The 24,668-nt window shown below is 40.9% G+C and overlaps 1 protein-coding gene across 1 annotated transcript; it reads left to right on the top strand.

Annotated features, from left to right (window-relative positions):
* Positions 1-1,027: 1,027 nt before the first annotated feature.
* Positions 1,028-22,762, top strand: PGK1 (phosphoglycerate kinase 1). Its single transcript, XM_049873312.1, has 11 exons — positions 1,028-1,233; positions 7,096-7,146; positions 10,569-10,724; positions 10,841-10,985; positions 15,365-15,468; positions 16,297-16,416; positions 19,517-19,631; positions 19,870-20,049; positions 21,661-21,838; positions 22,116-22,214; positions 22,596-22,762. The coding sequence occupies exons 1-11, from the start codon at positions 1,169-1,171 to the stop codon at positions 22,634-22,636; spliced, it is 1,254 nt and encodes a 417-aa protein (XP_049729269.1). The 5' UTR covers positions 1,028-1,168; the 3' UTR covers positions 22,637-22,762.
* Positions 22,763-24,668: the final 1,906 nt, after the last annotated feature.

The raw sequence follows: 24,668 nt of genomic DNA, 5'->3' as shown, positions 1-24,668 counted from the left end.
CTCTCTGGTGGTACAGTGGTTAAGAGCTCCGCTCCTAACCAAAAGGTCGGCACTTGGAATTCACCAGCAGCTCCTTGGAAACCCTATGGGGCAGTTCTACTTTGTCCTGTAGGGTGGCTATGAGTTGGAACTGACTCTACAGCACATAAAAACAACAAAAAATATTTTCCTATAGAAGGAAGTATAGTATAGTGGTTAAGTGTATGAACTCTTCATGTGGACTGCCAAAGTCTGAATCTACCACTTACAAGCTGAGACCCTGAATAAATCATTAAATCTCTTTTGTGCATCAGTTACCTCATCTGTAAAACGAGAATGACAGTACCTACTTCCGAGTTTTATGAGCATTAAATTAGTTAATATAAGAAAGCTATGTTTGCTACTAAAATTAATTCTGTCGTAACTAGAGCAATTACATAGCATTTTTTATTCAAAACGAGTGAAGGCAAAAGAGACCTGGGCCATTTGACTTTTGCGAGGTCTAGATTATTAAGTAAGGTCATGCAGCAGCGCAACACGAGAATTTCATTTGGGAAGCCTGGAAACCAGGGAAGTTGTGCAAAATGAGGTGTCGGTTGCATTAATCCTGGCAGGGCTGCTGGGAATTCCAAGGGGTAGGGGATGGCGCTTTTCCCAAGGCTGTTTTTAGCTTCTCTTTCTGCATTAACCGCCATTTTGCGCGGCGCTGTAGCTCTTCTAAACGCGGCTCAGTGGAACAGGGAGGCAGCGGAAGCCCCCGGCGTTTCACACACCCTTTTCACTTCCGCGCCAGCCCCACCCTGCACCTCCCCCCTCCACCTGCAGGGCATAAGGCTCCGCCTCCCCGCTCATGCCCCTAGTCGCGAAGGTTCCCGGTCGCTCGCTGCGTGCCAGACGTGACAAGTGGAAGCAGCACGTCTCACCAGCCCCATCTCAGACAGACAACGCCTTAGACCAATGGCAGGACTCCGGCCCCTTGGGGGCCATCCAATGGCGGTTGCTCTTCTCCCCGCGCACGGCGCGTTGGGCCAGGAAAGGGCGGAGCGGGAGGAGGAGCCGAGAGGCCCTGTGGTCCCGGCGTGCGCGCTACAGTCGTTCACACGCGGGCGTAGCACACCTCAGCTTGCACAGTTCCTGCTCGCTGCCGCTGTCTGAGCCCCGAGCCACTGGCCTCCGCTGTATTGCCGAGATGTCTCTTTCCAACAAGCTAACTCTGGACAAGCTGGACGTGAAAGGGAAACGGGTCGTCATGAGGTAATTCTACATGTTTCCTGCCCTCCGGGCCAGGGAGAGTTGGCTGCTCATCTGCCCAAAGTTCCTTTAGTCCTCGGCTCGGCCCCAGGGGTCTTAGGCTTGCAGGGCGAGGCTGTCCTCTTGTGGCTGAAGTTGGGCCAGGGTTTGATTGTTTCTGATAGCGTTTCCACCAGCCCAGAAAGCAAGGCATAATCTCCCTTTGGGGTGGATCACATTGAGGAAGGGCCCAGATTGTTGGGACCCATTTTGCCCTTCTGTCGTCTCCAGCTCCCCGTTGGCGAGATGGGAGCTAATACTTACCTTACAAATCCCTAGGCCTAAGGGAGGGACCTTGAGAGGTCATTTGGTTAATTTCCCTTCCCCCACTGGCCTAGATCATCCCAGAGGAATGAGAATCGACCCACATTTCAAAGGTTCCTTCTCAAAAGAAAATCTTCCCCAGAGGATAGGATGTTGATTTAAATGTTCAGGATTGAACCCCTCTAAAGAATCTACTCGAAGGCAACGGATTTGGTTTTTGGTTAAAGAGTTAGGGCGGAAGGGTGAGGTGGGGCAGGGCGCGCGGGAGCAGGCCCTGCAGAGCTTACGTAACTGCCCTACCGTATCGTTGGATTCCCGGTCGTGGGGTTTGCATCAGGATTGTTACTCATGCTGAGTAATGGTAGAGCAGGGTGTAGCTGTTCATTCTTGCAGTCCTCTAACCTCACCCTCAAGTGTGGCTAGAGAAGCAGGATATTAGAAGTGGAGAGGGCTCCCGCATGCACTTTGGGATCTCTTTATCTCTGCACGTGTGGAGCCCTGGTCACTTACCAAATATGGCTTCTCCTTTATCTCCCAGATTTACTGGTAAGGGTTAGGGAACTATTACATTTATCCTTTTTGTAACATGTGGTGCATATGTGCACTTCAGGAGTACAGTGCAGGAGGATAGGTATGTAAGTGATGGACTTGATTATTTATATAACTTGACAGGATCCAAGGGTGGTGGTTTCTGGGGTCCATAAGTATTTGCATTATGGCACTATGCAGTTTTGTCCTTTTTGGGAAGTGGCTGATTGATGGGCAAGCATGTGAATGGTGTGATCCAGCTCCTCTCCCAATTTGGGCAGGCATCTTTTGGATATTAACATAAACTAGTAGGGGATCTCCCTTTACACGACCCTTAAACACATCAGAGCACTTATGAGTTAGAGAGCTGTATGGGTACTCTTAAGAGGTCATGTAGCTCTCCCCTTGTCTCTAATTTCGTTAAAAAAAAATTAGGGCCAATTAAAATGGACAAAAAAACCAAACCCGTTGTCGTCGAGCCGATTCCTGCTCATAGCAACCTATACGACAGAGTAGAACTGCCTCTTAGGGTTTCCGGGGAGCAGCTGGTGGATTTTAACTGCCGACCTTTTCTGAGCTCTTAACCACTGCACCACCAGGGCTCCATTATGGCCAATATGAGGTTGCAAATAGCCTTCTCTGCCTTGCTGTGGAGATAGTTGGAAGAACCCAATAGCTTACGGCCATGAGAAACACCTGTGTCCACGTTTTCCCAATGACATGGGCCTTTGTAATCTGGACAGAGGTAGGAATCACAGCCATCTTAGTATTAGATAAAGGCCCCTTATGGTCCTCAGACAAGTTTGGGATTGCTATTGTTAGTTGCTCTGAGTCCTGTTGACCTTATGTATAACAGAATGAAAAGTTGCTTGATCCTGTGCCATCTTCATGATTGTTGGTATGTTAGACCCTATGAAAAACAAAGGACAGATGGACGGTTGTATGCAGCTAGCTCTTGTTAGGTACCATTGAGTCGGTTTGGACTCATAGCGACCCTGCAAGTTTTAATTATTTTCTCCCAACTCACTGTGCTCAAGGTCGTGTCTGATTTATCCAGGCGTATACCAGCTGAAAGAAAAATGGGTGGGGCATCATGCTGGTCCCTTTCCTATAATTGCAGACTTAGTCTTTTTTCTGTCCCCAGGGAAACTAACTTGAGGAATTAACTGGGCTCAGGGAGTGGGACTGGAGGAGGTGCTTCTCTTTTCTCCCTCTAGACCTACTATCATGAAATTTCTTTCTTCCCTGGGGCTCAAAGTTTCCTTTAGCACAGATTAACTCAGAGCCTTGAAATGATGGGCTAGTCCTGTTTTGATTATGGAAATTGATCTGTCCAAGAACGTTGAGCTGGCAAGTTAGTGGTGCAGCTAGGGCTAGAACTTGGATCTCCTGTCTACCAACCAGATCCTCTAAATACTTGGACATAGTGTAATAGACCGTTTCTTTGCTGAAGGTTGCAGTCAGTAATTTTTTCCCAGTAATCTGTGGATAAATTATATTTTTTGGGGTGGAGGACAGGAAGTTACTTTGTTCCCTGATTATTAATGTATCTCTTGTGAACAGAGAGACACTGTATGACTACTTTTTGGAAGAGCCTAGGCAGCCTTGCGATGTCAGTCCAGTTTCTTTTTGTTTCAGTGCCCTTATGTGATGGTTGTTGGTAGTGTTTGAGAAATGGGGACTCCTGAGTGGTGGCTACTTCACTTGCCTCTCTTTGTCCTACGAAAGGGAACTCTGATGTTTGCTGAGTGTCCTGGTCCCCTGGTTTGCATTGCCAAGGGAAAATGACTTATTTCTTGAGGAAACTTTAGATAGCTAGAAACCTCTGGCTGGTTCCACCTCACTTATTAGGACTCCAGTTGACTTTATTGCCCTTCACAGTTCATATAAGTAAACGTCCTGCTTATTTTTGCAATGTCATTTCCTTTCTTTCTCTCACAGGTTGCCTGTCACTCCCCTTTGCCTGCTTGTAAAACACTTCCCTTTTGCATGCTCCCTCGTTTTTTTGAGTTTTTTTTAATTGAGTGTTTTTGTCTGACTTGTTATAACCTGTTAAAGCAACAGCCTTGATGTAGTAGAAAAAAAAAACAGAGGCAAAACTGAAAACAGAAGAAAAAAAAGACTCTTTAACACAGGCATGTTGTTGTTGTGTGCCCTTGAGTTGATTCGCACCCATAGCCACCCTATGTGACAGGGTAGAACTGCTCCATAGGGTCTCCTAGGCTGTGATCTTTACAGGAGCAGATCTCCAGGTCTTTTCTCCTGTGGAGCTGCTGGTGGGTTCCAGTCTTGGACCTTTCGGGTAGCAGCTGTGCGTTTAACCATTGTGCCACCAGGGCTCCTTAACACAGGCATAATACCCCCCAATTTTCCAGTAATGGACAGTGAAGCAATGGTGGGCACTCCTCCGTTGAGAGCTTTTAATGGAACTGGACCTAGACTCCTGAGATTTCAGGTGCTAGAGACTTAATATTCTTATTCTAGCTATATCAGTATTTTTGTAACATTTTATCTTGAGATAATTGTAGATTCACAGGAGGTGGCCAAGGTAGTACTGAGAGAGTACTGTGTATAGTTCATCTGATTTCCCTCAGTGTAACATATAATCAGGAAATTGACATCACACAATGTGTGTGTACGGTCCTATGACATTTTGTCACATTTGTGGATTTGTATAACGATCACTGCAATCAAGATACAGAACTGTTCCACCACCACAAAGATCTCCCTCATGCTACCCCCTTTATAGTCACACCCCCTTTCTTCTCCACTCCCAAACTCCACCCTGCCCCTAACCCCTGGTAACTACTAATTTGTCCTCCGTTTCTAGAATTGTGTCATTTCAAAAATCTTACATAAATGAATCACATAGTATGTAACCTTTTGGAGTTGGCATTTTTCACTCAGCACAAGTCCCTCAAGATTCATCCAAGTTGTTGTATGTATCAATAGTTCATTTCTTTTTATTGCTGAGTAGTGTTCCATGGTATGGATATACCACATTTTGTTTAGCCATTTACCCACTGATGAATATTTCAGTTGTTTCTAGGGTTTGGCTGTTACAAATAAAGCTGCTATGAACATTTGTGTACAAGTTTTGGTATAGACATTTGCTGTTATTTCTTTTGGGTAAGCACCTAGGAGCGCAATTGCTGGGTAATACGGTCAATCTATGTTTAACCTTCCGAGGAACTGCCAGACTGTTTTTCAAAGTGGATGCACCATTTTATATTCCACCAGCAGTATATGAGTGATGAATTTCTCTGCGTCCTTGCCAGCATTTGCTGGTGTCATTATTTTTTATTTTATCCAATCTGATAGGTGTGTGTAGTGATATCAGACTTTGTGCCTGAGGCAAAGTTCAGGAGTGTTTCAGGGTAGTGGAAAAGGGAGGGGTGCAGATTTCAGACAAAGGTGGAACAGGTGGAATGTATGGGCAAGAGCAGCCCCTGTGGTGTACTCAAGGAGAAGCTAAAAGCAAAGCTGTTGAGAATCTAGGAGATGATGAGGGAAGGTAATCCAGAAATGAAAGGAGAGTACACATTCAATTTTCTTAGTAAGCTGATGCCATGGAAGCTTGGGTAGATGAGATAGATTCTTATTTCTGCCCAAACAAGTTTCTTTCTGTAAGGATTTGGGCGTAGGGAACAGCACTGCAAGGGATAGCTTGTGCTCACCCTCTTGGTTTCAACCCTTTTTCTGAGAGGCTACATGTGGGGAAATGACCCATGGTAATGGGATACTCTGTCCTCTTTGGAATGCACTTAATGCTGGCAAGGACCTTGTTCAGGATATTTAAAGAAGATACTTAAAATCAGAATTAAGTGGCCTCACATCTTTGATCACTCACTAAGGGAGTATGGGAAAATGCTAGAGGAAGGACGGGGCTTTATGATCAAGGACAGCAGCAACAGTCTTTGATCTAGGTCATACCTTCCCTATACTTCTTTAAGTGAGTAATGATAAATGTTTATAGTAGTGGTTGATCTTACCTTTTAAATCACAGAATTACATTTTGGAAAAGCATTAACATGTATAATAATAGCTATCACTTAAATGGCACTTATCCCTGGGTGGTACACATGGTTGAGTGGTTGACTACTACCTGAAAGGTTGGCAGTTAGAACCCATCCAGAGGCATCTTGGAAGAAATGCATGGCAATGTGTTTCCAAAAGGTCACGGCCTTGAAAATCCTATGGAGTGCATTTCTACCCTGATACACGGGGTCACCATGAGTCAGAGTTAACTTGATGACAACTTTTTTTTGGTGTATACCAGGTAATCTAAGGCGGTTGTGCCATCTTAATCACTTCTCTTGTAATTGTGTTTGTCAAGCCGTCTCCTCTGGGTTTTTTAATCTTTTTTTTGCCTGTGTTTTGCTTTAAAGAGTAGTTACTGTGTGAACTTGGTACTGGAAACTGGGTTTCTTCCTAGTCTCAATGCCCCAGGCTTTCTCCAAAAATAATAATATTTTCTTGGTGTGTTTTACTTTTCTAGTTAATATTTTTCTTTTGTATGATCTTAGCTTTACAAGGACCCAGAAATAGTATCAAAGGAATCAGAATCAAGATACTCCTTATTACCCCTTACCTTCCAGTTGCACCTGTCATGAAAGTCCCAGATGGAAATTTTAGATGAAATTGGTTTTAGCTTCCCAGGCCATCAGGGCTAGTTCCTGTGATTTAAGTTAGGTTTTATTGTTAATTTTAAAAATTTCTTCATTAAAGTATGATACACATACTTCAAAGGGTACAAATCATAAGCTTAAAGAATTATCACAAAATGAGCACATTTGTGTAATCATCTGGATCAAGAAATAGAACGTTACCAGGAGCTCCTTCTGGTGCTCTATTCCAGTCACCACTCCCAACCTCTTCTTCATGGCTGACCACTGTCTTGACTTCTCTTAATTATTTTCAAGGTGAGTTTTGAAATTCATACTTATTTAACTGGTTCACTAAAAGTGTCTCCTACTTTTTGAGGGAACAGTAAGTTGATTATGGCCCTGAACCTGAAACTGTTTCTTTTTTTAGGGTGGACTTTAATGTTCCTATGAAGAACAACCAGATAACAAACAACCAGAGGTAAGATCACTGCTAAGCCGTGGGCTGGGCTTAAGATACATGGTATGGGAATATAGGATTAAATGATTTTCCTTTTTTATTGTAGAACTAACCTAATTTTATTGTAGAACTAACCTAATTACATGGTATGGGAATATAGGATTAAATGATTTTCCTTTTTTATTGTAGAACTAACCTAATAATAAGATCTTGGCTGTCCACCATCCTACCATCTGATCTACTTTTTAACGATAATTTTGACACTAAATTTATAATACTATAGAAATTGAAAAAAAAAATAATCATCAGAATGATTTTTTTTTTCTTCTCTTTGTTTTTTGAAAACTCGAAAAAGTTTGGGTTTTGCATTTTTAAAGAATATCAAACAAAGTTTAAGGTTGCCTGGCTCCCCTTGGAAAATGAAAAAGTATACAAGAGAAGGATGTTTTAATACCAATAGTTAGTACACTTACATGTAGTTTTACAAGCCCCTGTTCTAGTTGGGGTGCCCTGGTGGCGTAGTGGTTAAGAGCTCAGCTGCTAACCAAAAGGTCGGCAGTTGGAATCCACCAGCTGCTCTTTGGAAACCCTATGGGGCAGTTCTGCTCTGTCCTATAGGATCACTATCAGTTGAAATTGACTCGATGGCATTGGGTTTTTTTTTAATTCTAGTTGGAAGGAGCCCTGGTGGCACAGTGGCTAAGGTGCTCAGCTGCTAACTGAAAGGTTGGCGGTTCTAGCCCACTAGCCGCTCCATGGGAGAAAGATGTGACAGTCTGTTTCTGTGTAAAGATTACAGCCTTGGAAACCCTGTGGGGCAGTTCTACCCTGTCCTGTAGGGTTCCTATGAGTCAGAATTGTTTCGATGGCAGTAGGTTTGGTTTTGGTTGTTCTAGCTGGCCCAGATAAAACCAGTTTTTGAGAATTTTTATTTTTAGTTCTAACAAGTAGAAGAGAAAAGACTTCAGAAGGAATATTTTCAGCTGTTTTAGGCTGCTGCAAATGTCTTGGCTCCTAGATTCAGAAGCGGAAATTTAAGTGATAGTACCGTTTTGGCTTTTAACTAGATTATTAAAAAAGGTTTTATTTTAAATTTTAAATGAAGGATTTGAGTTAGAAAAGTATTTTCCTACCATTGGGACCAGTGTTGTCTAATGGAAGTGTAATGTGAGCCACATATGTAATTTAAATTTTCCTATTTGCCACATTAAGAAAGTAAAAAGAAACAGATTAATTTTAATAATATATTTTATTTAATCTAGTCAATTCAAAGTAGTCATTTCAACATGTAATCAATATGAAGAAATAATCAAATGGCTATTTTACATCTTTTTGATGCTAGTCACATTTCTAGTACATGTGGTTAACTCATTGCCATCAAGGTGATTCTGACTTATAGCAACCCTATAGGACAGGGTAGAACTGCCCCATAGGGTTTCCAAGGCTATAAATCTCTGCGGAAGCAGACTGCCACATCTTTTTCCTGTGGAGCGGATGGTGGGTTCGAACTGCCAGCCTTTTGGTTAGCAGCCAAATGGCTTTAACCACTGCACCACCAGGGCTCCTTACATGTGGTTAGTGGCTACCATATTGAATGGCGCAGGTCTAGACTCAACATCTTCAGGTATTGGCTGGAGACTAGAGCCTTGCATTCTGCCAAGCACGTCTCTGCTGCACCATAGTGGCAAGGCCATTGTACAAGCCAGTTCTGTCCCGTCTTGATTTTCATTATGTTCTCCAGTGCACAGAAAAGATTGGAAATATGCCACACAAGGTATTTCATGAATAAAGAGCAGAGGAACATGTCTGGGTAAATCTGTCATTTTCAGAAATCTGTGAAGTTGATTAACAAAATGAAGCCTTAAAAATAGTAGAACTTGCTGATGGGGATAGCCCTGAAAATTAATTAATTATTTTGATTTCATTGAGCAGACTTTGTACCTGATAAAGAAACTTTGTACCTAATAAAGTTTCTTCTTTATTTGAGATAAATGCATTTTTATATCTGTCAAATGGCATAAGATATTTTAGCAACATAACTTGATTTTTTATCATTCCATTCTCTGCTCTGATGTCACCTTCTCAGAGAGATGCTCCCTGACTACTCTTATCTAAAATACTCCCACCACCACTGCTCCCAGTCATTCTCTTTGCCCTACTTTGCTTTATCTTCTCCTTAGCTCTTATCACCATCTGATATATTATGTGTATATATATATTTATTGTCTCTCCCTCCCCTAGAATTTCACTTCTAAGAGAGCAGAGATTGTTTTATTTACTCTTGTATTCTCAGAACTTGGGATGATGTTTGGCAAAAAAGCATGTAATTAATAAGTGTCTGTTGAATAAATGATTTTCTATGTTACCAATTTTAATTTCTTATAAACTGGCAGAAACCGAAGGCTAGAAGCATATTTGTAACACGAATTTTAAGTGTTTAAAGGAAGTTTAATTATTTTCTGATTAAACTATAATAAATGTGCTGCATTATGTAAACCAAGTTCTATATAATTCATTTATTTTTTCCTAAATAAAAAAGTGACTTAGTATCTATAATGGGTGCAGAAAAGTTACTACATATATTTTAATTTCCCACAAATTTCCTTTGATAGCTTCAAAATTTGGGAATTTTATATGTCTTCCACATAATTGGGATGTTTTGGGGTTCCCCAAGATCATACACGTATTTGGTGGTTTGCTAGAAGGATTCATGGGAACTCGGCACATAGCTGTACTCAAAGCTACGATTTATTATAGAAAAAGGATACATGGTGGAATCAACGAGGGGAAAAGACACATGCAGAGTCTGGAAAAATCTATGCATAGGCTTCTGATGCTGTCTCCCTTCTGTGAGGTGAGGTGAGGTGACAAACTGTGTATGCTCCTTTCTCCAGCAGTGAAAAATACAGTGACATCTGTGCAATGTTTCTGTCCAAGGAAGCCCATTAGAAGCTAAGCTCTCAAGATTTTTTATTGGGGATGGTCATGTAGGCACTGTTTGCCTGGCAAATACCAAAATTTCAGAATCCTAAAGGGAAGCAGGTGTTTATCATAAATCACATTGTACAGACAGTCTAGGAAATGGGAATGGCCCTTATCAGTTACAGAACTGAAGAGCATTTAGAAAACCAAGTTCCAGATACCAGCTAAGGGCCAACCTTGCAAGCGGGTCCTTCTAAAGATAGCCTCAGGCCTACTATGTTAACTCTTTTCTGCACAAGGGGTAAATTCATGATGAATTTGTACAATCCTAGGTGAACGATCGACATCATATTTAACTTTTTCCCTGAGTATGGGAGAACTACCATTGAGTTGCTGATAGTAGATTTGAAGGAGTTTGGAGAAGAAAAAGGGCTTTGTGTTTTAGAAGGTTGTGAATAAAATAGTGCTCACTAATTCCTGGAAGTAACCTTGCTCTATCTGGTGTCTCCTTTTGGTTACAGGATCAAGGCCGCCATCCCAAGCATCAAATTCTGTTTGGACAATGGAGCCAAGTCAGTTGTTCTTATGAGCCACCTGGGCCGGCCTGATGGTATCCCCATGCCTGACAAGTACTCCTTAGAGCCAGTTGCTGTAGAACTCAGATCTTTGCTGGGCAAGTAAGTGCTAGGCTCTGGTGGTGTTGAACTCTGTGACAGTAGTTGTTATTAAGTATGTTGTTACTGGTTCTTAACTTTCAGACTGCTCAAGTCCCTCCATCTGTTGCTCTTCCCAGGGATGTTCTGTTCTTGAAGGACTGCGTGGGCCCAGAAGTGGAGAAAGCCTGTGCTGACCCAGCTTCTGGTTCTGTCATCCTGCTGGAAAATCTCCGCTTTCATGTGGAGGAAGAAGGGAAGGGAAAAGATGCTTCTGGGAACAAGGTGGGACCTATGATTTTGACATTATTAGGGCTGAGACTTGGAGCCATGGTGGCATAGTGGTTAAGAGCTATGGTTGCTAACCAAAAGGTCAGCAGTTCAGATCCACTGGCTGCTGTTTGGAAACCCTGTGGGGCAGTTCTGCTGTGTCCTGTAGGGTTACTGTGAGTCAGAATTGACACAATGGCATTGGATTTGTTTTTTTATTTTTTTGGTTAGGGTTCAGACTGAAGAATAGAGAGGGAACTCATTTTTTGTCTGTAAAAGCCTTTTATTGAAAGTATGATGTACATATAAAAATGTATAGATCATAAGTGTATAGCTCAAAGAATTATCACCAAGTAAACACACATGTGTAACCACCATCCAGGTCAAGGAATAGTATAATACCAGAACCCCAGAAGCCCTCCTCATGCTCAAGTGGTTTTGAAATACCTTTGAAAAAATAATGTGAACACCATTAAGGTGTAAGTGTATTCAGTGAATATGTTAAATTCTGATTGTCCCTTTGTTGTACACCTGGCCTAAGAAACATGAGGACTTTTTCTGACAGTTAATTTTTTCAGAGAGATAATCACATCAGAAGGGTAGGCTGTGATTCCCAAGTCTGATAATAAACATTCACAGGGTGGTTGTGGGGGTGAATGTCCGTGCTACACCAGCTGTTCCTCCAGAAGAGCAAGTTTTAGATTTTTTTTGTTTGTTCGTAAGTCAAAGCTGTAACAACATTTTCTAAGCAGTAGGTCCCGATGTGTTGTAGAAGGACAATCTGTATTCATATTTGGAAAGAGAATTAGTGTATAACTTGATCTTGGAACTTTTATTTATTTACTTTTTTGTTAGTGAAAGTATATACAGCAAGACATACACCAGTTCAACAGTTTCTACATGTACAATTCAGTGACACTGATTACATTCTTCAAGTTTTGCAACCATTCTCACCTTCTTTTCTGGTTATTCCTCCCCATTAACATAAACTCATTGCCCCCTAAGTTTCCTATCTAATCTTTCTAGTTGCTGTTGTCAGTTTGATCACAAATAGATAGTTCTTGAAGCAGCATAATGCTCAAGGCAGACATTTTTTACTAATTAAGCTAAGCTATTGTTTGGTTTTAAGAAGACTTCAGGGGATATTTTTGGTTTAAGGTTTAAAGATTATCTCAGGGCAATAGTTTCGGGGGTTCATCCAGGCTTCATGGCTCCAGAAAGTCTGGATCCCATGGGAATTTGAAATTCTGTTCTACATTTTCCCCCTTTTGATCAGGATTCTTCTATAGAATCTTTGATCAAAATGTTCAGTAATGGTAGCCGGGAACCATCCGGTTCTGGAGGCAGTTGTTCATAGAAGCAGTTAGGCCACATATTCTATTTCCTCCTCCTATTTCTGACTCTCCTTCCTCTGTTCCTCCCTGTGAATAGAGACTCATTGTTGCGCCTTGGATGGCTGCTTGCATTGAGCCTGGTACTTTTAAAACAGTGAATGAAATTTGGTATATTTGGGATTTTCTCATAAAAGAATTTATCTCAGCAGAAATGTACTTTCCTAAGTCAAGTGGAAAGGGACTATTTGGGACAGTTGATTGTAGTTAGGTAAAATGATGGTCATGATGATATTGCCTTGGATTTAAGACATTTTTCTTAAGTATAGAGCATTTTCTTTTGAATCTCTCTTTATGGTAAGGACATAGAGGTATCATCTTCATTTTATAAAGAAACCAAGTTTAAGAAAGTTAGAGGTGGTGGTGCTGTTGCTGGGCCATTAGATCAGCAAACTTTTTCTGTGAAGGACCAGATAGTAAATATTTTAGGCTTTGTGGGCCATATAGTCTGTTACAATGGCATATGGTCCCTGTTGAAACTCTGTCATTGTAGAGCAAAAGCAGCCAAAGACAACCCACAAGTCATATAACTCTGACGTGACTAGCAGAATTCAGATATTAAATGATAAAGCTGACTCTTTGAGGATGATTTTGAATTTGCCAAATGGCTAGAAGGGAAGCTGAAGACAGTCTTTAGTACTTTCTACTTCTAAAGGTCTTTAGTATCTTGGGAAACAAGATGCTATCAGATTCTCATCTCAGTTTCCGTATTTTTTGTACTTCTGACATTTCTTAAGGTCATCAGGAGTGCCTGATGTTTCTTTTCTTAGCACAACACGCTCTGGCCTTACCTTATTCTACCTTTGGCATGGTTTCGCGGCAGTAGTAGGGGTCAAATGCTGCTGATCTTAAGGCTGGTGCCCTTTTAAACTGAAATCCAAGATGCACAAACTTAAGGGATTAGAACTGACAGGCGGCAACCAGAAAATGGAGGCAAAAGCTTTTATTTAGGAAATGATGAACCGACTATGCTAGTCTATAACTTTTTTTAAAACAATATTTTATTGTGTTTTCAGTGAAGGTTTGCACAGCAGTTGAGGTTCCCATTCAACAGTTTCTACACAAGCTGTTCAGTGACATTGGTTATATTCTTCACAAATGTGTGAGCATTTGAGCATTCTTATTTCCATTTTGGTTGTTCATTTTCATTAATCTAGTTTCCCTGCCCCCTTACATTCTCATCTTTGTTTTAAAGTAATTGTTGACCTTTAGTCTTATATAGGTGATTTTTTTAAAGGAGCACAGGACATATGGTTGATATTAATTATTTTGTGAGCATATCCGTTATTTAGCTACAGGTGACCTCAGGGGTTAGTTTTTGTTCAAGGTTTGAAGAGTATCTCAGGGTAGTAGTCTATGGGAGTCCTCCAGTTTCAACCAGTCCAGTAGGTCTGGTTGATTTATTTATTTGTTTATTTAGGAATTTGAGGTTCTGTTCCACATTTGTCTCCTATTCTGTCGGGGTCCATCTGTTGCGGCCCTGATTAGAACAGTCTGTAGTAGTAGCAGGGCACCATGTGGTTTTTCTTGTCTCAGGATAAATGAGGCTGTGAATTGTGTGTCCTGTAGACTAGTTTTTTCTAGTCTGTAACTTCTTAATTAACTTTACTTTTAGTGCCTAATGGCTTTTAATACCTAAAATTTCAGGAGCGAGTCCTATGTTAAAAATGGATTAAAAAAACTAAGTGAGTGCATAAAATTTTTTCTTTATTCAGAGTGCCTGTCTTGATTTTTTAGGAGCATTCTCTTCCTTCTAGTGATTGGCAGATCAAAAATTAGAAATGAGTTCTGGTATTTTTTCTATAGCACCTTTTTCATGAAGAGCTTTCAATTTATCCCATTTTTCCTCAGTTACTAAATAGAGGGGTTATCATGTCTTCTCAATAGATGGGAAAATTTCAGGGACAGAGCAACTTGCCTAAGGTTACACAGTGAATTAGTCTCAGAGCTGGGCTTAGAACCCAGGCCTTGTGACATTTGGGCAGTGTTATCATCACTCAAAATGACATCTTCAGTAACCAGTGACAGATGATATTCCATTCTAGAGAATTATAGAGGCACTGAAGTCTTTAATTTTACCATTAGTGCCTCTACATTCTGTAGGTCAGTAGAAGAAAGCTGCGTTCTTTGTAGGGGCCTACTTCACCTCCTTGATGCATAGGAGGATGGGAGTGGGCAGTGACTAAAGTGAACATCTGTTCTAGGCTGTGTACTCTTCTCCTCCATGTTTGGCTTCGTCTGGCTTATTTCCTGTGCATCTTTGCTTAGTCTCCTGCCAGAGACTCTTTGCTCATCCTGCCATCCTGATTTTTGGAGATCGCTGGATGGCGAGCTGACATTTCAAGGCCCTATCTTCACTCCCACTTTTTTCTTTTCTCTTTTTGTGAAAGTGTGTTTCTTCCTTTCTTAAATGCCTAACTTCCAGGTAAGGCTATAAAATATTGCCTTTTAGCCAATATAAAGTATTTCCAAGGTCCTTAAACTTAGTGGGGGCCTTCTCTGTTGTCATGTTTCTATTTGGCTTCTCTGTCCCAGCCTGCCCTTGTTGCTTTTTTTGAGGAATGCCTGTGAGCTCTTCTTCCCCCAGCCACTGGTGAGTCAGGTAATACTAATTTTTTAAGGAGATTATGTTAAAATGAGGAAATGAGTCATGATAAGGAGAGGGAGGGGTAATCACAATCTTATCCTAGGGGATAGGGTAGAGGCCAGAGGGATGTGGTTAGCTTCATACCATATCCACTTCGTTTAGAGGTTAAGCCATGGTTCAGGAATCTTAGGTTTACAGTTCAAGGGAAGGTGAGGGAGAGCAGAAATATGCAGAAATGACCAAAAGAAGAAAGAACAGCTCTCTTTGCCAGTTGTAAAAAATTGCTGTCCCACCAGCTCTGGGTCTTTAGAGATATTTAAGAGGATTCTTGGTGGTATGGAATGCTTTTACAATTGTCTTTGGAGCCAATTGCCTTTGTTATTTATTTATTTATTGTTGTTGTTTTTTCTCTGCAGATTAAAGCTGAGCCAGCCAAAATAGAAGCCTTCCAGGCTTCACTTTCCAAGCTAGGTGATGTCTATGTCAATGATGCTTTTGGCACTGCTCACCGAGCCCACAGGTACCAAGAGCCTTGTCCAGTGTTGTATGAGATCACGATTCCTGTTTACTCAAGCAGCCCAAGCTCTGGGTTGCTCTTGGAGATTTCTATATTAGACTATGGTCCTTTGAGTTTCTGTCTCTAGTTGGTGCTACCACTGTAGCTCTTGTTGAGTATCCCTGATCCAAAAAGGAAATAAAAGTAAAAATGCTGGTAATTATGGAGTTTTTCGACAAAGCTCGCTAGTCTTTAGGAAGAGGTTGCTCTTTCCCACTTTGAATATTTCATGTAGAGTTCTCCCTTTGTGAATGTTATGAGACCAGAATCTTATGCTATCAGTAGGAAGCACATTGAAGATTTCTCTCCTGTTGTTATTAACTGTTTGATTGCTTATTATGATTAATCTTTGGCTTACTGAAGACTATTAATTGGGTAACTTCAATTCTACCTAAGGTCATTGCTTTTTATTTGTTTCCCTTGACCCTGCGTTATTAGTCAAAAACCTTATCTTGTACCTAAGTGTTTTTGTTGCAGTTTAGGGTGCAAACCGTTAAGTGCTTGGCTGTTAACCGAAAGGTTGGCTGTCGAATCTACCCAGCTGCTCTGTAGGAAAAAGACCTGGTAATCTGCTCCCATAAAGATTACAGCCAAGAAAACCCTATGGCGCAGTTCTACTCTGTCACAAGGGGTTGCTATGAGTTGGAATTGCTTTAACGGCACGCAACACGGGCATGAAAACCATGGTCTCGTGAGGCTCAAAAGTGAAAGTATTTCAGTGAGAAGGAGGCCTCTAGAACTGAGAGAAATAATAGGAATTGACTAGAAACTGAATGTCTTGGTTTTTTCTAGTTCCATGGTGGGAGTGAATCTGCCACAGAAGGCCGGTGGTTTCTTGATGAAGAAGGAGCTGAATTACTTTGCCAAGGCCTTGGAGAACCCAGAGCGACCCTTCCTGGCCATCCTGGGCGGGTATGAAGAAGTCTTTAAGATCACGCTTTAAGTAGTGTGGTTGCCTGGTAGTAAGTCATAACTTGGGTGGTTTACTCTCAGCTATTACAGTTACGTTTTTTTTACTACAGTTAAACTGGGCAGTAGAGGGAAATTTAATGAAGGGACTATTTGTAAAGGTATGGGAAACCAAAAAGGGAAGGTGCAATAATCTGGGGCTAGCAACAGCCATTATCATTCCTGGGCCTGAAGGGACAAGGAGTGGCAGAATTCAGAGAGGGTGGTTGTGTGGAGAGGGCCCTCTGACAGGAACTGTAGTCTTTAGTTAATAGACATAGTGATGGACATCTGGCAGGGAGGAAGCCAGGGAAATAAACACTCTTGATCTCTCTCCAATCCCTTGTGGATGCACGTCACACACCCAATTGGCTGAAACTCAACTGGAAGCCAGAGGGCAAGGGAGCCTGTGATATAACCCATGCAGGTTAGCCTCCTGGGACAGAGAATAGGGCAGAGAACGATAGAAAATGGTTCTGGAGGGAATAATGGGAAATATCCACTATGGATGGTCTTCTGATAATTTTGAAGTGCTTAAACCTTTCACAGGCATAGTCTGGCAAGGTATAATTATGAAAACCTCCTCATATGTGTTTAAAATATCACTTTGACCTCATTTTTCCAGATCACATATCTATTTTATATTTTCTTCTATGGGGTAGGTACCATGTGGATGATGATATTCTAGTGGCTTAGTTAAAATAGAAGTTTTAGAATTGAGGCTAGGAGGTACATCTTAGGTGGTAAAGTAGGGATAGATTGCTGAGACTGCTAGAAGAAATAGATACTTCCTGTCACCTGTTATGGCTGTCTAGGTAGCAGCCTCTTTCTTAATGGCTGGAGGCCCCTGACCTTTCTGTGAGTAGCGTTCTTTTTCAGGGGACTGAACACACTCAGCATTCCCTATGAAAGTTGACTCGGGTTGGGTCAGTTTCAGCTAACAGTTGCTCTCCAGGCTTTATGAGCCCAGTTTCAGGATCCAGAAAAAAATTCTGGTGGGTACAGGTTGTCTTCTGTGTCTTGTTCTTGCAAAAAAGTATGTAATAGAAGATTACCTGTCTTGTGCACTGGGTTATAAAGGTCAGACTCAGATCTTTGCTTCCCTGGAGGTTAGGATTTGAGCTGACTGGTTTTGTTCTCCAACCTTCTGTGTGCCTGGAATATGGTAATCAGTGCCACCTAATGGTTATGATGAGGTTTTAGGCTCAACATGAATAGTTGTTTTGGGGATGTTGGTGTGGAGGTTTTTTTTGCCACTTTTCTGGCTGTGTACTCTCCTTAGCCATTAACAATTGTTTTTTTACTGAAAAATTTATATTTTACTAAAAAACTTCATTGTGGAAACATTCAAACATGTACAGAAGATGAGAGAATATCAAATATCCATTACTCTGCTCCAACAACTATTGATATTTTTGCCAATCTTGTTTCATTTTATCCCCCTAATTTTCGTCAGGAGCATTTTGAAGCAGCAGAGATCATATAATTTCACTTAAAGTACTTTTGTATGCATCTCTTAACTGATAAGTAGATTTCTTTTAAATAACCACATTATGTCTAACAAAATTTAACAACTTTTTTAATATTATCTACTACCTACTTTATATTCATATGTCCTCAATTATCTTCAAAATACCTTTTTTACAATTGGTTTGTTTGAGTCAGGATCCAAACAAAGTCCATGCGTTGTGTTTGGTTGTTGCCAGCCCATTGCCATCAAGTCATTTCCGACTCATGGTGGCCCCATGTGTGTCAGAGTAAAACTGTGCTCCATAATAGGGTTTTCAATGGTTGATTTTTTCAGGAGTAGATCACCAAACCTTTCTTCTGAGGCACCTCTGGGTGTGCAAAAGGTTAACGTGCTCAGTTGCTAACCTAAAGGTTGAAGGTTCAAGTCCACTTAGAAGTGCCTTGGAAGAAAGGCTTGGCAATTTGGTTGTTAGCTATCTTTTATTCTATAATAATCCCCTCTTATTATTTTTCATTCCATTGATTTGTTGAATAGGCATTTGAGCTGTAGAATATCCTGCATTCTTTAGAAGAGGTTGAGTATTTTTTCTTCCTTTTATTTATGTTATATATACACACACACACACACGTGTATGTATATACTTTTTCTTTTTAAATGCAAATTATAAATATATCCATTCTTCCTTGTGGCAACCACTCTTCACAAGTAAAATAAGCAGTCTCTTGCCACCCATTCCCCCCCCATTATTGTTATTTCATAACTGTTTCACAAATCCTAGCATAGGGTCTTTCACAGATTAGGGACCTTACAGTTTATTGATGAAGAGGGAAACAGACCTAAGGTGATTTGTCCATTTAAGTGGGATTTAGATAATATGGGCATATATATGGAAGGCAAGCTATTACTTATGGGAGGGATGTTAAAGGTTATGCTTCAAGTGAGTTTTTTTCTGGTTAGTTTGAATATTTTTCTCTCATGGGGAGGTAAAAGGTACATCTGTATTTATTGTCTTATTTCCCTCTACTAGGATATAAGCTCCAAAAGGGAGCTTTGTTTTGACCACTAATGTTTCTTAAAGACCTAGAATAGTGCTTGGCACAGAGTAGGTGTGTTAATAATTGTGTTAAATTGAATGGTCCAAAAGAATAATAAATATCATAAAGCAAATGTCCCAACAACTGAGCTTAGCCCTAAGGATGTGAATATATACTAGGAATATCTATTCTACCTCAGTGTATATTGATGTACAGTCTGATCACTGGTGTAAGATTAGGACAATTCTGAGTGCGTTCAGGGATCCTGGGCACAATTAACAACCTTGACCCTCTGAATTATTTTTGGGGGAGTGATGCAGAATGGACCTATTTGTAACCCATGGTTTCTTCAGCCAGGAGTAGGTCTTCTAAGCCCTTCTTGTTTAGAAATTTATTGGCCTTTTAGGTTAGAGAAACATAGAACAGTGTCAGCCAGTACTTTTGTCACTTTGTGCGAATTTCTCTGTACCTGTGCCTTGATACAAATAGGCCCAATATAACAGGAATTCTCTGGTTCATTGTTTGTTCTTTTAGTGATGATTCTTGCTTTCCTTTTTAGAGCTAAAGTTGCAGACAAGATCCAGCTGATCAATAACATGCTAGACAAAGTCAATGAGATGATTATTGGTGGTGGAATGGCTTTTACCTTCCTTAAAGTACTCAACAGCATGGAGGTAGGAGAACTGACAAGTAGATGTCAAATAGCTCTCCATGATGAATAGTAGATTATGTAAGTCTAAAATGAAAACCATCTTCTGATATGAGTCCCCAAAACTCTCCATACTTTTTATTTTGGTGGTTCTTTTGTCCTTACATTGTCGTTTGTATTGTGTCTCGTTCCTGTCTGCTTTGTGAGGCAATCATATTTTTAGTATACAGGCTCATTATCATTGTCTTGACTTTTCTGTGTAGATTGGCACTTCTCTGTTTGATGAAGAGGGAGCCAAGATTGTCAAAGACCTGATGTCCAAAGCTGAGAAGAATGGTGTGAAGATTACCTTGCCTGTTGACTTTGTCACTGCTGACAAGTTTGATGAGAATGCCAAGACTGGCCAAGCCACCGTGGCTTCTGGCATACCTGCTGGCTGGATGGTGAGTCATTTTGGGTAGTTTGTAGTATGAGTGAACAGAAGCTTTTTGTTATCTTTCATTCATTCGACCAACAAGCATTTCTTTAAAAAAAACAATGTTGACAGGGATGTCTGTCAGAGAGGGCTCTAAATGTTGAAGTGAGACCCTTCTTGTTGGAGCGTCCATGTGGAAAAGCAGTAGTATCAGATTGCTACTGTCTTCATCAGTAATGTTGGGGCAAAACCATTTTTTCTTCATCCATTTAATGCTTATTAAGTACTGTGTGCTGGGGATTGTGCTAAGTACTTCCATGGCTCAGGCTGTTCTAGATTATGTTACTTCCTAGAAGTGTGTATAAGAAATCTTTCTTATATGAAAACATTAAAGTAGAAGTATACTGAGTATAAGCCAGGAAAAATGTATTTGTGTATATTAAAGACTAATATGAATAGCTGATTTTAGTGTTCAGGAAAGTCCACATATTATCATTCTAATAGCTGTATAAAATTGTATCATGTTGACATACTAGTTTGCTTGTCATTTTACTTTTGTCTGTCATTTGGGTTTTATTTAATTAAGTGGTTCTCAAAGTGTGGTCCCAAGACCTGCACCATCAGCATCATTTTGAAACTTGTTAAAATGCAAGTTCTTGGGCCCCACCCTAGACCTACTTAATCAGAAGCTCGGGGGGTGAGGCTCAGCAATTTCTGTTTTAACAAGCCCTCCAGATGATTCTGATGCACTCCAAAAGTTTGAGAACCACTGATCTAGTTCAGTATTTCTGAACCTCAGCACCACTGACACCTTGGGCCAGATAGTCTTTCTTTGGGGGGACTACTGTGTGTATTGTAGGATGTTTGAAGTGTCCCTGGCCACTAGATGCCCATAGCACACCAAGAATGTTTCCAGACATTGCCACATGTACCCTGGGGAGGGGCAGAATTGACCCTGGTTGAAAATCACAAATCTAGTTCTTTACTATCCTAAGTAGTGTGGCTAAGAATGTCTTTCCACCACCCTTCTGTCAGTTTGTAGTCTGGTGGTGGTTTGTGAGTTGCTATGGTGCTGAAAGCTATGCCACTGGTGTTTCAAATACCAGCAGGGTTACCCATGGTAGACAGGTTTCAGTGGAGCGTTCAGATTAAGACAGACTAGGAAGAAATTCCTGGTGATCTCGGAATCGACTCGACGGCAGTGTTGTTTTTTTTTTTTTTTACTAAAAATTAGCCAGTGAAAACCCTATGGATCACAACAGATATTGCCTGATAAGTGCTGGCAGTTGAGCCCCCTAGATTGGAAAGCACTGAAATTAGAGTGGCCGCAATAGTGGACTCAAGTATACCAGCGGTTGTGAAGGTGGTGCAGGACTGGCCCGTGTTTTGTTCCAGTATATGTGGGGTTGCCATGAGTCAGAGCTGACTAGACAGCAGCTAACAATGAGAATGATGTCTTTATCAAATAACTTTTGAGGCTGCGCATTAGGACTTAATTTTTTAGTCAAAGGGCATGTACAGCTTTGTAAGACTGAAGAATTTCTTTTGGTTCTTGAGTTCTGGTCTTGGTGGGGGTGGTATTTGCTCCTCTGGCTAACTTTTCTTGGTAGCTCATCCTCTCTTTTAATTCTACTCTTAGGGCTTGGACTGTGGTCCTGAGAGCAACAAGAAGTATGCTGAGGCTGTCGCTCGGGCTAAGCAGATTGTGTGGAATGGACCTGTGGGGGTATTTGAATGGGAAGCTTTTGCCCGGGGAACCAAAGCTCTCATGGATGAGGTGGTAAAAGCCACTTCTAGGGGCTGCATCACCATCATAGGTAAGGGGTCCTGTACAAAGCTAATACTCATGAGCTGGCAGAATTCTGATTAGGGGAAGGTAGAAGGGAAGTGGTTAACTTTCCCTGGGTTTCTTGGCTCTGGGTGAATCTTGAGAGCTAAACAGGTGTGTAATTTATGGAGGCTTCTCTTGATGGGATGGAGTTGAGTGTTCATCAGCTACCTTATAGGCTTGAGAGCCCACTGCCTTGTAGTTCTGGTGCCAATTCTTTGTCTTTTTTCTTTTCTTTCCCTTTTTACCTGGCCTTCATCCAACAGGTGGTGGAGACACTGCCACTTGCTGTGCCAAATGGAACACAGAGGATAAAGTCAGCCACGTGAGCACTGGGGGTGGTGCTAGTCTGGAGCTCCTGGAAGGTGAGGTTCTTTCCCCTTTTCCAGCTTGTTAGCAGGTGGGGAGGCGGTACAGTGAGGCATAGGTAGAGTGGAGTAGAAGAAGTCAGGTGGGTAGGTTTGTCATTAGCAGTCATTATTAGCTGGTAGTAAAAATGGAGGGACTTCAGATAAAGCTCTTGGCATCCATTTGAGGTGGGGATGGACAGATAGGAGAACTTATTCTCAGAAGAAGTAGACTTATTCTCTAGTAGACTTGGGACCCAAAATGCAAAAGTTTCTTAATTCCTGGCCATATACTGTTAAGAAGAGCTGATACAGTACTGGGAAGATAGAAGGTGGTAGATCTGGCTTAGTGGGCCCTATAGTAATGCTGTCTCTCTGTGTGTACTCTCTCAAAAACAGGTAAAGTCCTTCCTGGGGTGGCTGCTCTCAGCAGTGTTTAAGTGTTTTCCTGCCCTTTGGTTCCTGTGCACAGTCTAAGTCAACTTAGCGCTTTCCCTCATATCTCCACTTGGCATTAGCTAAAATCTTCCCCCATGTCAAGATTCAGCTAGTGGCCAAGAGATGAAGCACCAGGAACCCTTAAACAGGTTCACAGCATCTCAGCTCATCTTTATTGCACCCTGGATTTTCCTACATTCTTCAAGATCCCATTTGAATTTCTTAGTGGCTAACCCATTGTGCTTTCTAGTGTGTATATTTATATTTTGCCTGTTAAAGGAAAGTGAGCTGTGTTAGTTTAGTTCTTTTTTAAGTTGCTTACTCTGATTAGCTTTGTCACTGTTTTATTATTGGCATGGAAAGAAGATGAAATTCCAGCTTTAGGTAGGGATGAGGACAAAGTTGATCATCTGTTAAATAAACAATAAAATTGTCCATTTAAACTGGCACTTTTTTTTCCTGTCATACTTTGTTAGGATGAGTCTTGGGGAAACTTGGGGAAAGGGATCAAATAATCTACATCTCTGCAAGAAATGGGGCAGCAGCAGCAGGGTGGTACAAGGGATTAGATGTTTAGTCTTCATCAAGGGCTTACTTATGGCAGACATTGTGCTGGGTGCTTTATTTTAGATTTTATCAGTTATACATAATCATAACTTAAAAAGTCAAGGCTTGTAACAAAAAATAGGCCCCAGCCCATTCCTCCCATGTCTGATTCCTACTCCACAGAGGTGACTGCTTTCAACTCTTTGCTTTTCTCTGGTATTTACCTTCATGTTTCCAGTAAGATGCTAATACCGTTAACATCTCCATTTTTTAAAAGACACCTATTAATAGCTTCTATTCCACATATACTTTCCCTTCCTCATTCTCCCAGTAGTTTTGTCATGATTATAGGCTAGATCAATAGTCTACATTGATTGTAAAGACTATTCACAGCTGAAGTATATTGTATGCTATGACTATATTATGTAATATTTTCTTTGGCGTTTATTATAGTTTTTTTAAAAAACTATTTTTGTGTGTGTGTACATACCACTAATTCTCGAAATATATCAGGCAATCTTTGTTATGGGAGACATTCCTCCCCGAGTGCATTGTGCTCCTGCTTAAGTTTGTACTGGCAGCCCTCTAAGTTTGCTGTACAGCTGTTGCTCTGGGATTTCCTATAACCCTCTTGAGGATTCCTTTCACCTCCTGTGTCAGACTCCCTTTTTCTTGAGTCCCTTTTTTCATTTACTGTCATTCATAGAACAGAAAACTACTTCTGAGAAAGGGTGCTTGGGAGGTAGGTTTTTTGAGACCTTGTATGTCAGCCCTTATACTTGATTACTAGTTTGGCTATGTAGAGAATTTTAGCTTGGATATCAGTTTCCAGACTTGAAGGCATTGCTTCATTGTAGATGTTGAGAATCTAGTGTCATTCTGATTCTTTCACTGTCCTTCTGGTTTTTCTTTTCCAATCTATTGTCATTTTAATGGGGTTTTGGGAGAAAGCAGAAGAAAATTAGTGATTTCAAAGACCATATTTAAACACAAATACCGTGCCAGGCATTTTACATTGCAAGATGTGTATTTCACTTTTACAGATGAATAGTTAACTCGTGGATGAGATCACAGAGCTTAGTAAGCAGAGATTCAAATCCAGGTTTGTCTGACTCCAAAGGCTTTTTCATTGTGCCTCACTTCTGAAAATGATGCTTCTAGAACTTTTTTGCTTGACTCTGGAGATAACAACAAAAGAAAATTTTGATGGCTGCTTTAAACAAAAATTTGAAGTCTCATTTTTTTTCTGAAAATGTTTTTTAGTTAATACTGTACCCATATTTTTAGTTAATTTTAATGTGTTTTAACTTGGTTGAATACAATTGACATTCTGTGTAGATGCACCATGTTTGTGCACACCTCTAAAAGTACTCTGGTTTGAGAGGCAGGAATTCTAGTCTTTTTACATATGAGGCCCAGAGGTTCATGCTACCCACAGATCCAACAAATTAATGTCACAGTTGAGCTAGAATTTAAGTAAACTGATAC

The sequence above is a fragment of the Elephas maximus genome, chromosome X (genome assembly GCF_024166365.1).
Source record: "Elephas maximus indicus isolate mEleMax1 chromosome X, mEleMax1 primary haplotype, whole genome shotgun sequence".
Taxonomy (NCBI): domain Eukaryota; kingdom Metazoa; phylum Chordata; class Mammalia; order Proboscidea; family Elephantidae; genus Elephas; species Elephas maximus.
Note: the sequence above shows the minus strand (reverse complement) of the source record. Positions and strands in the feature narration are given on the sequence as shown.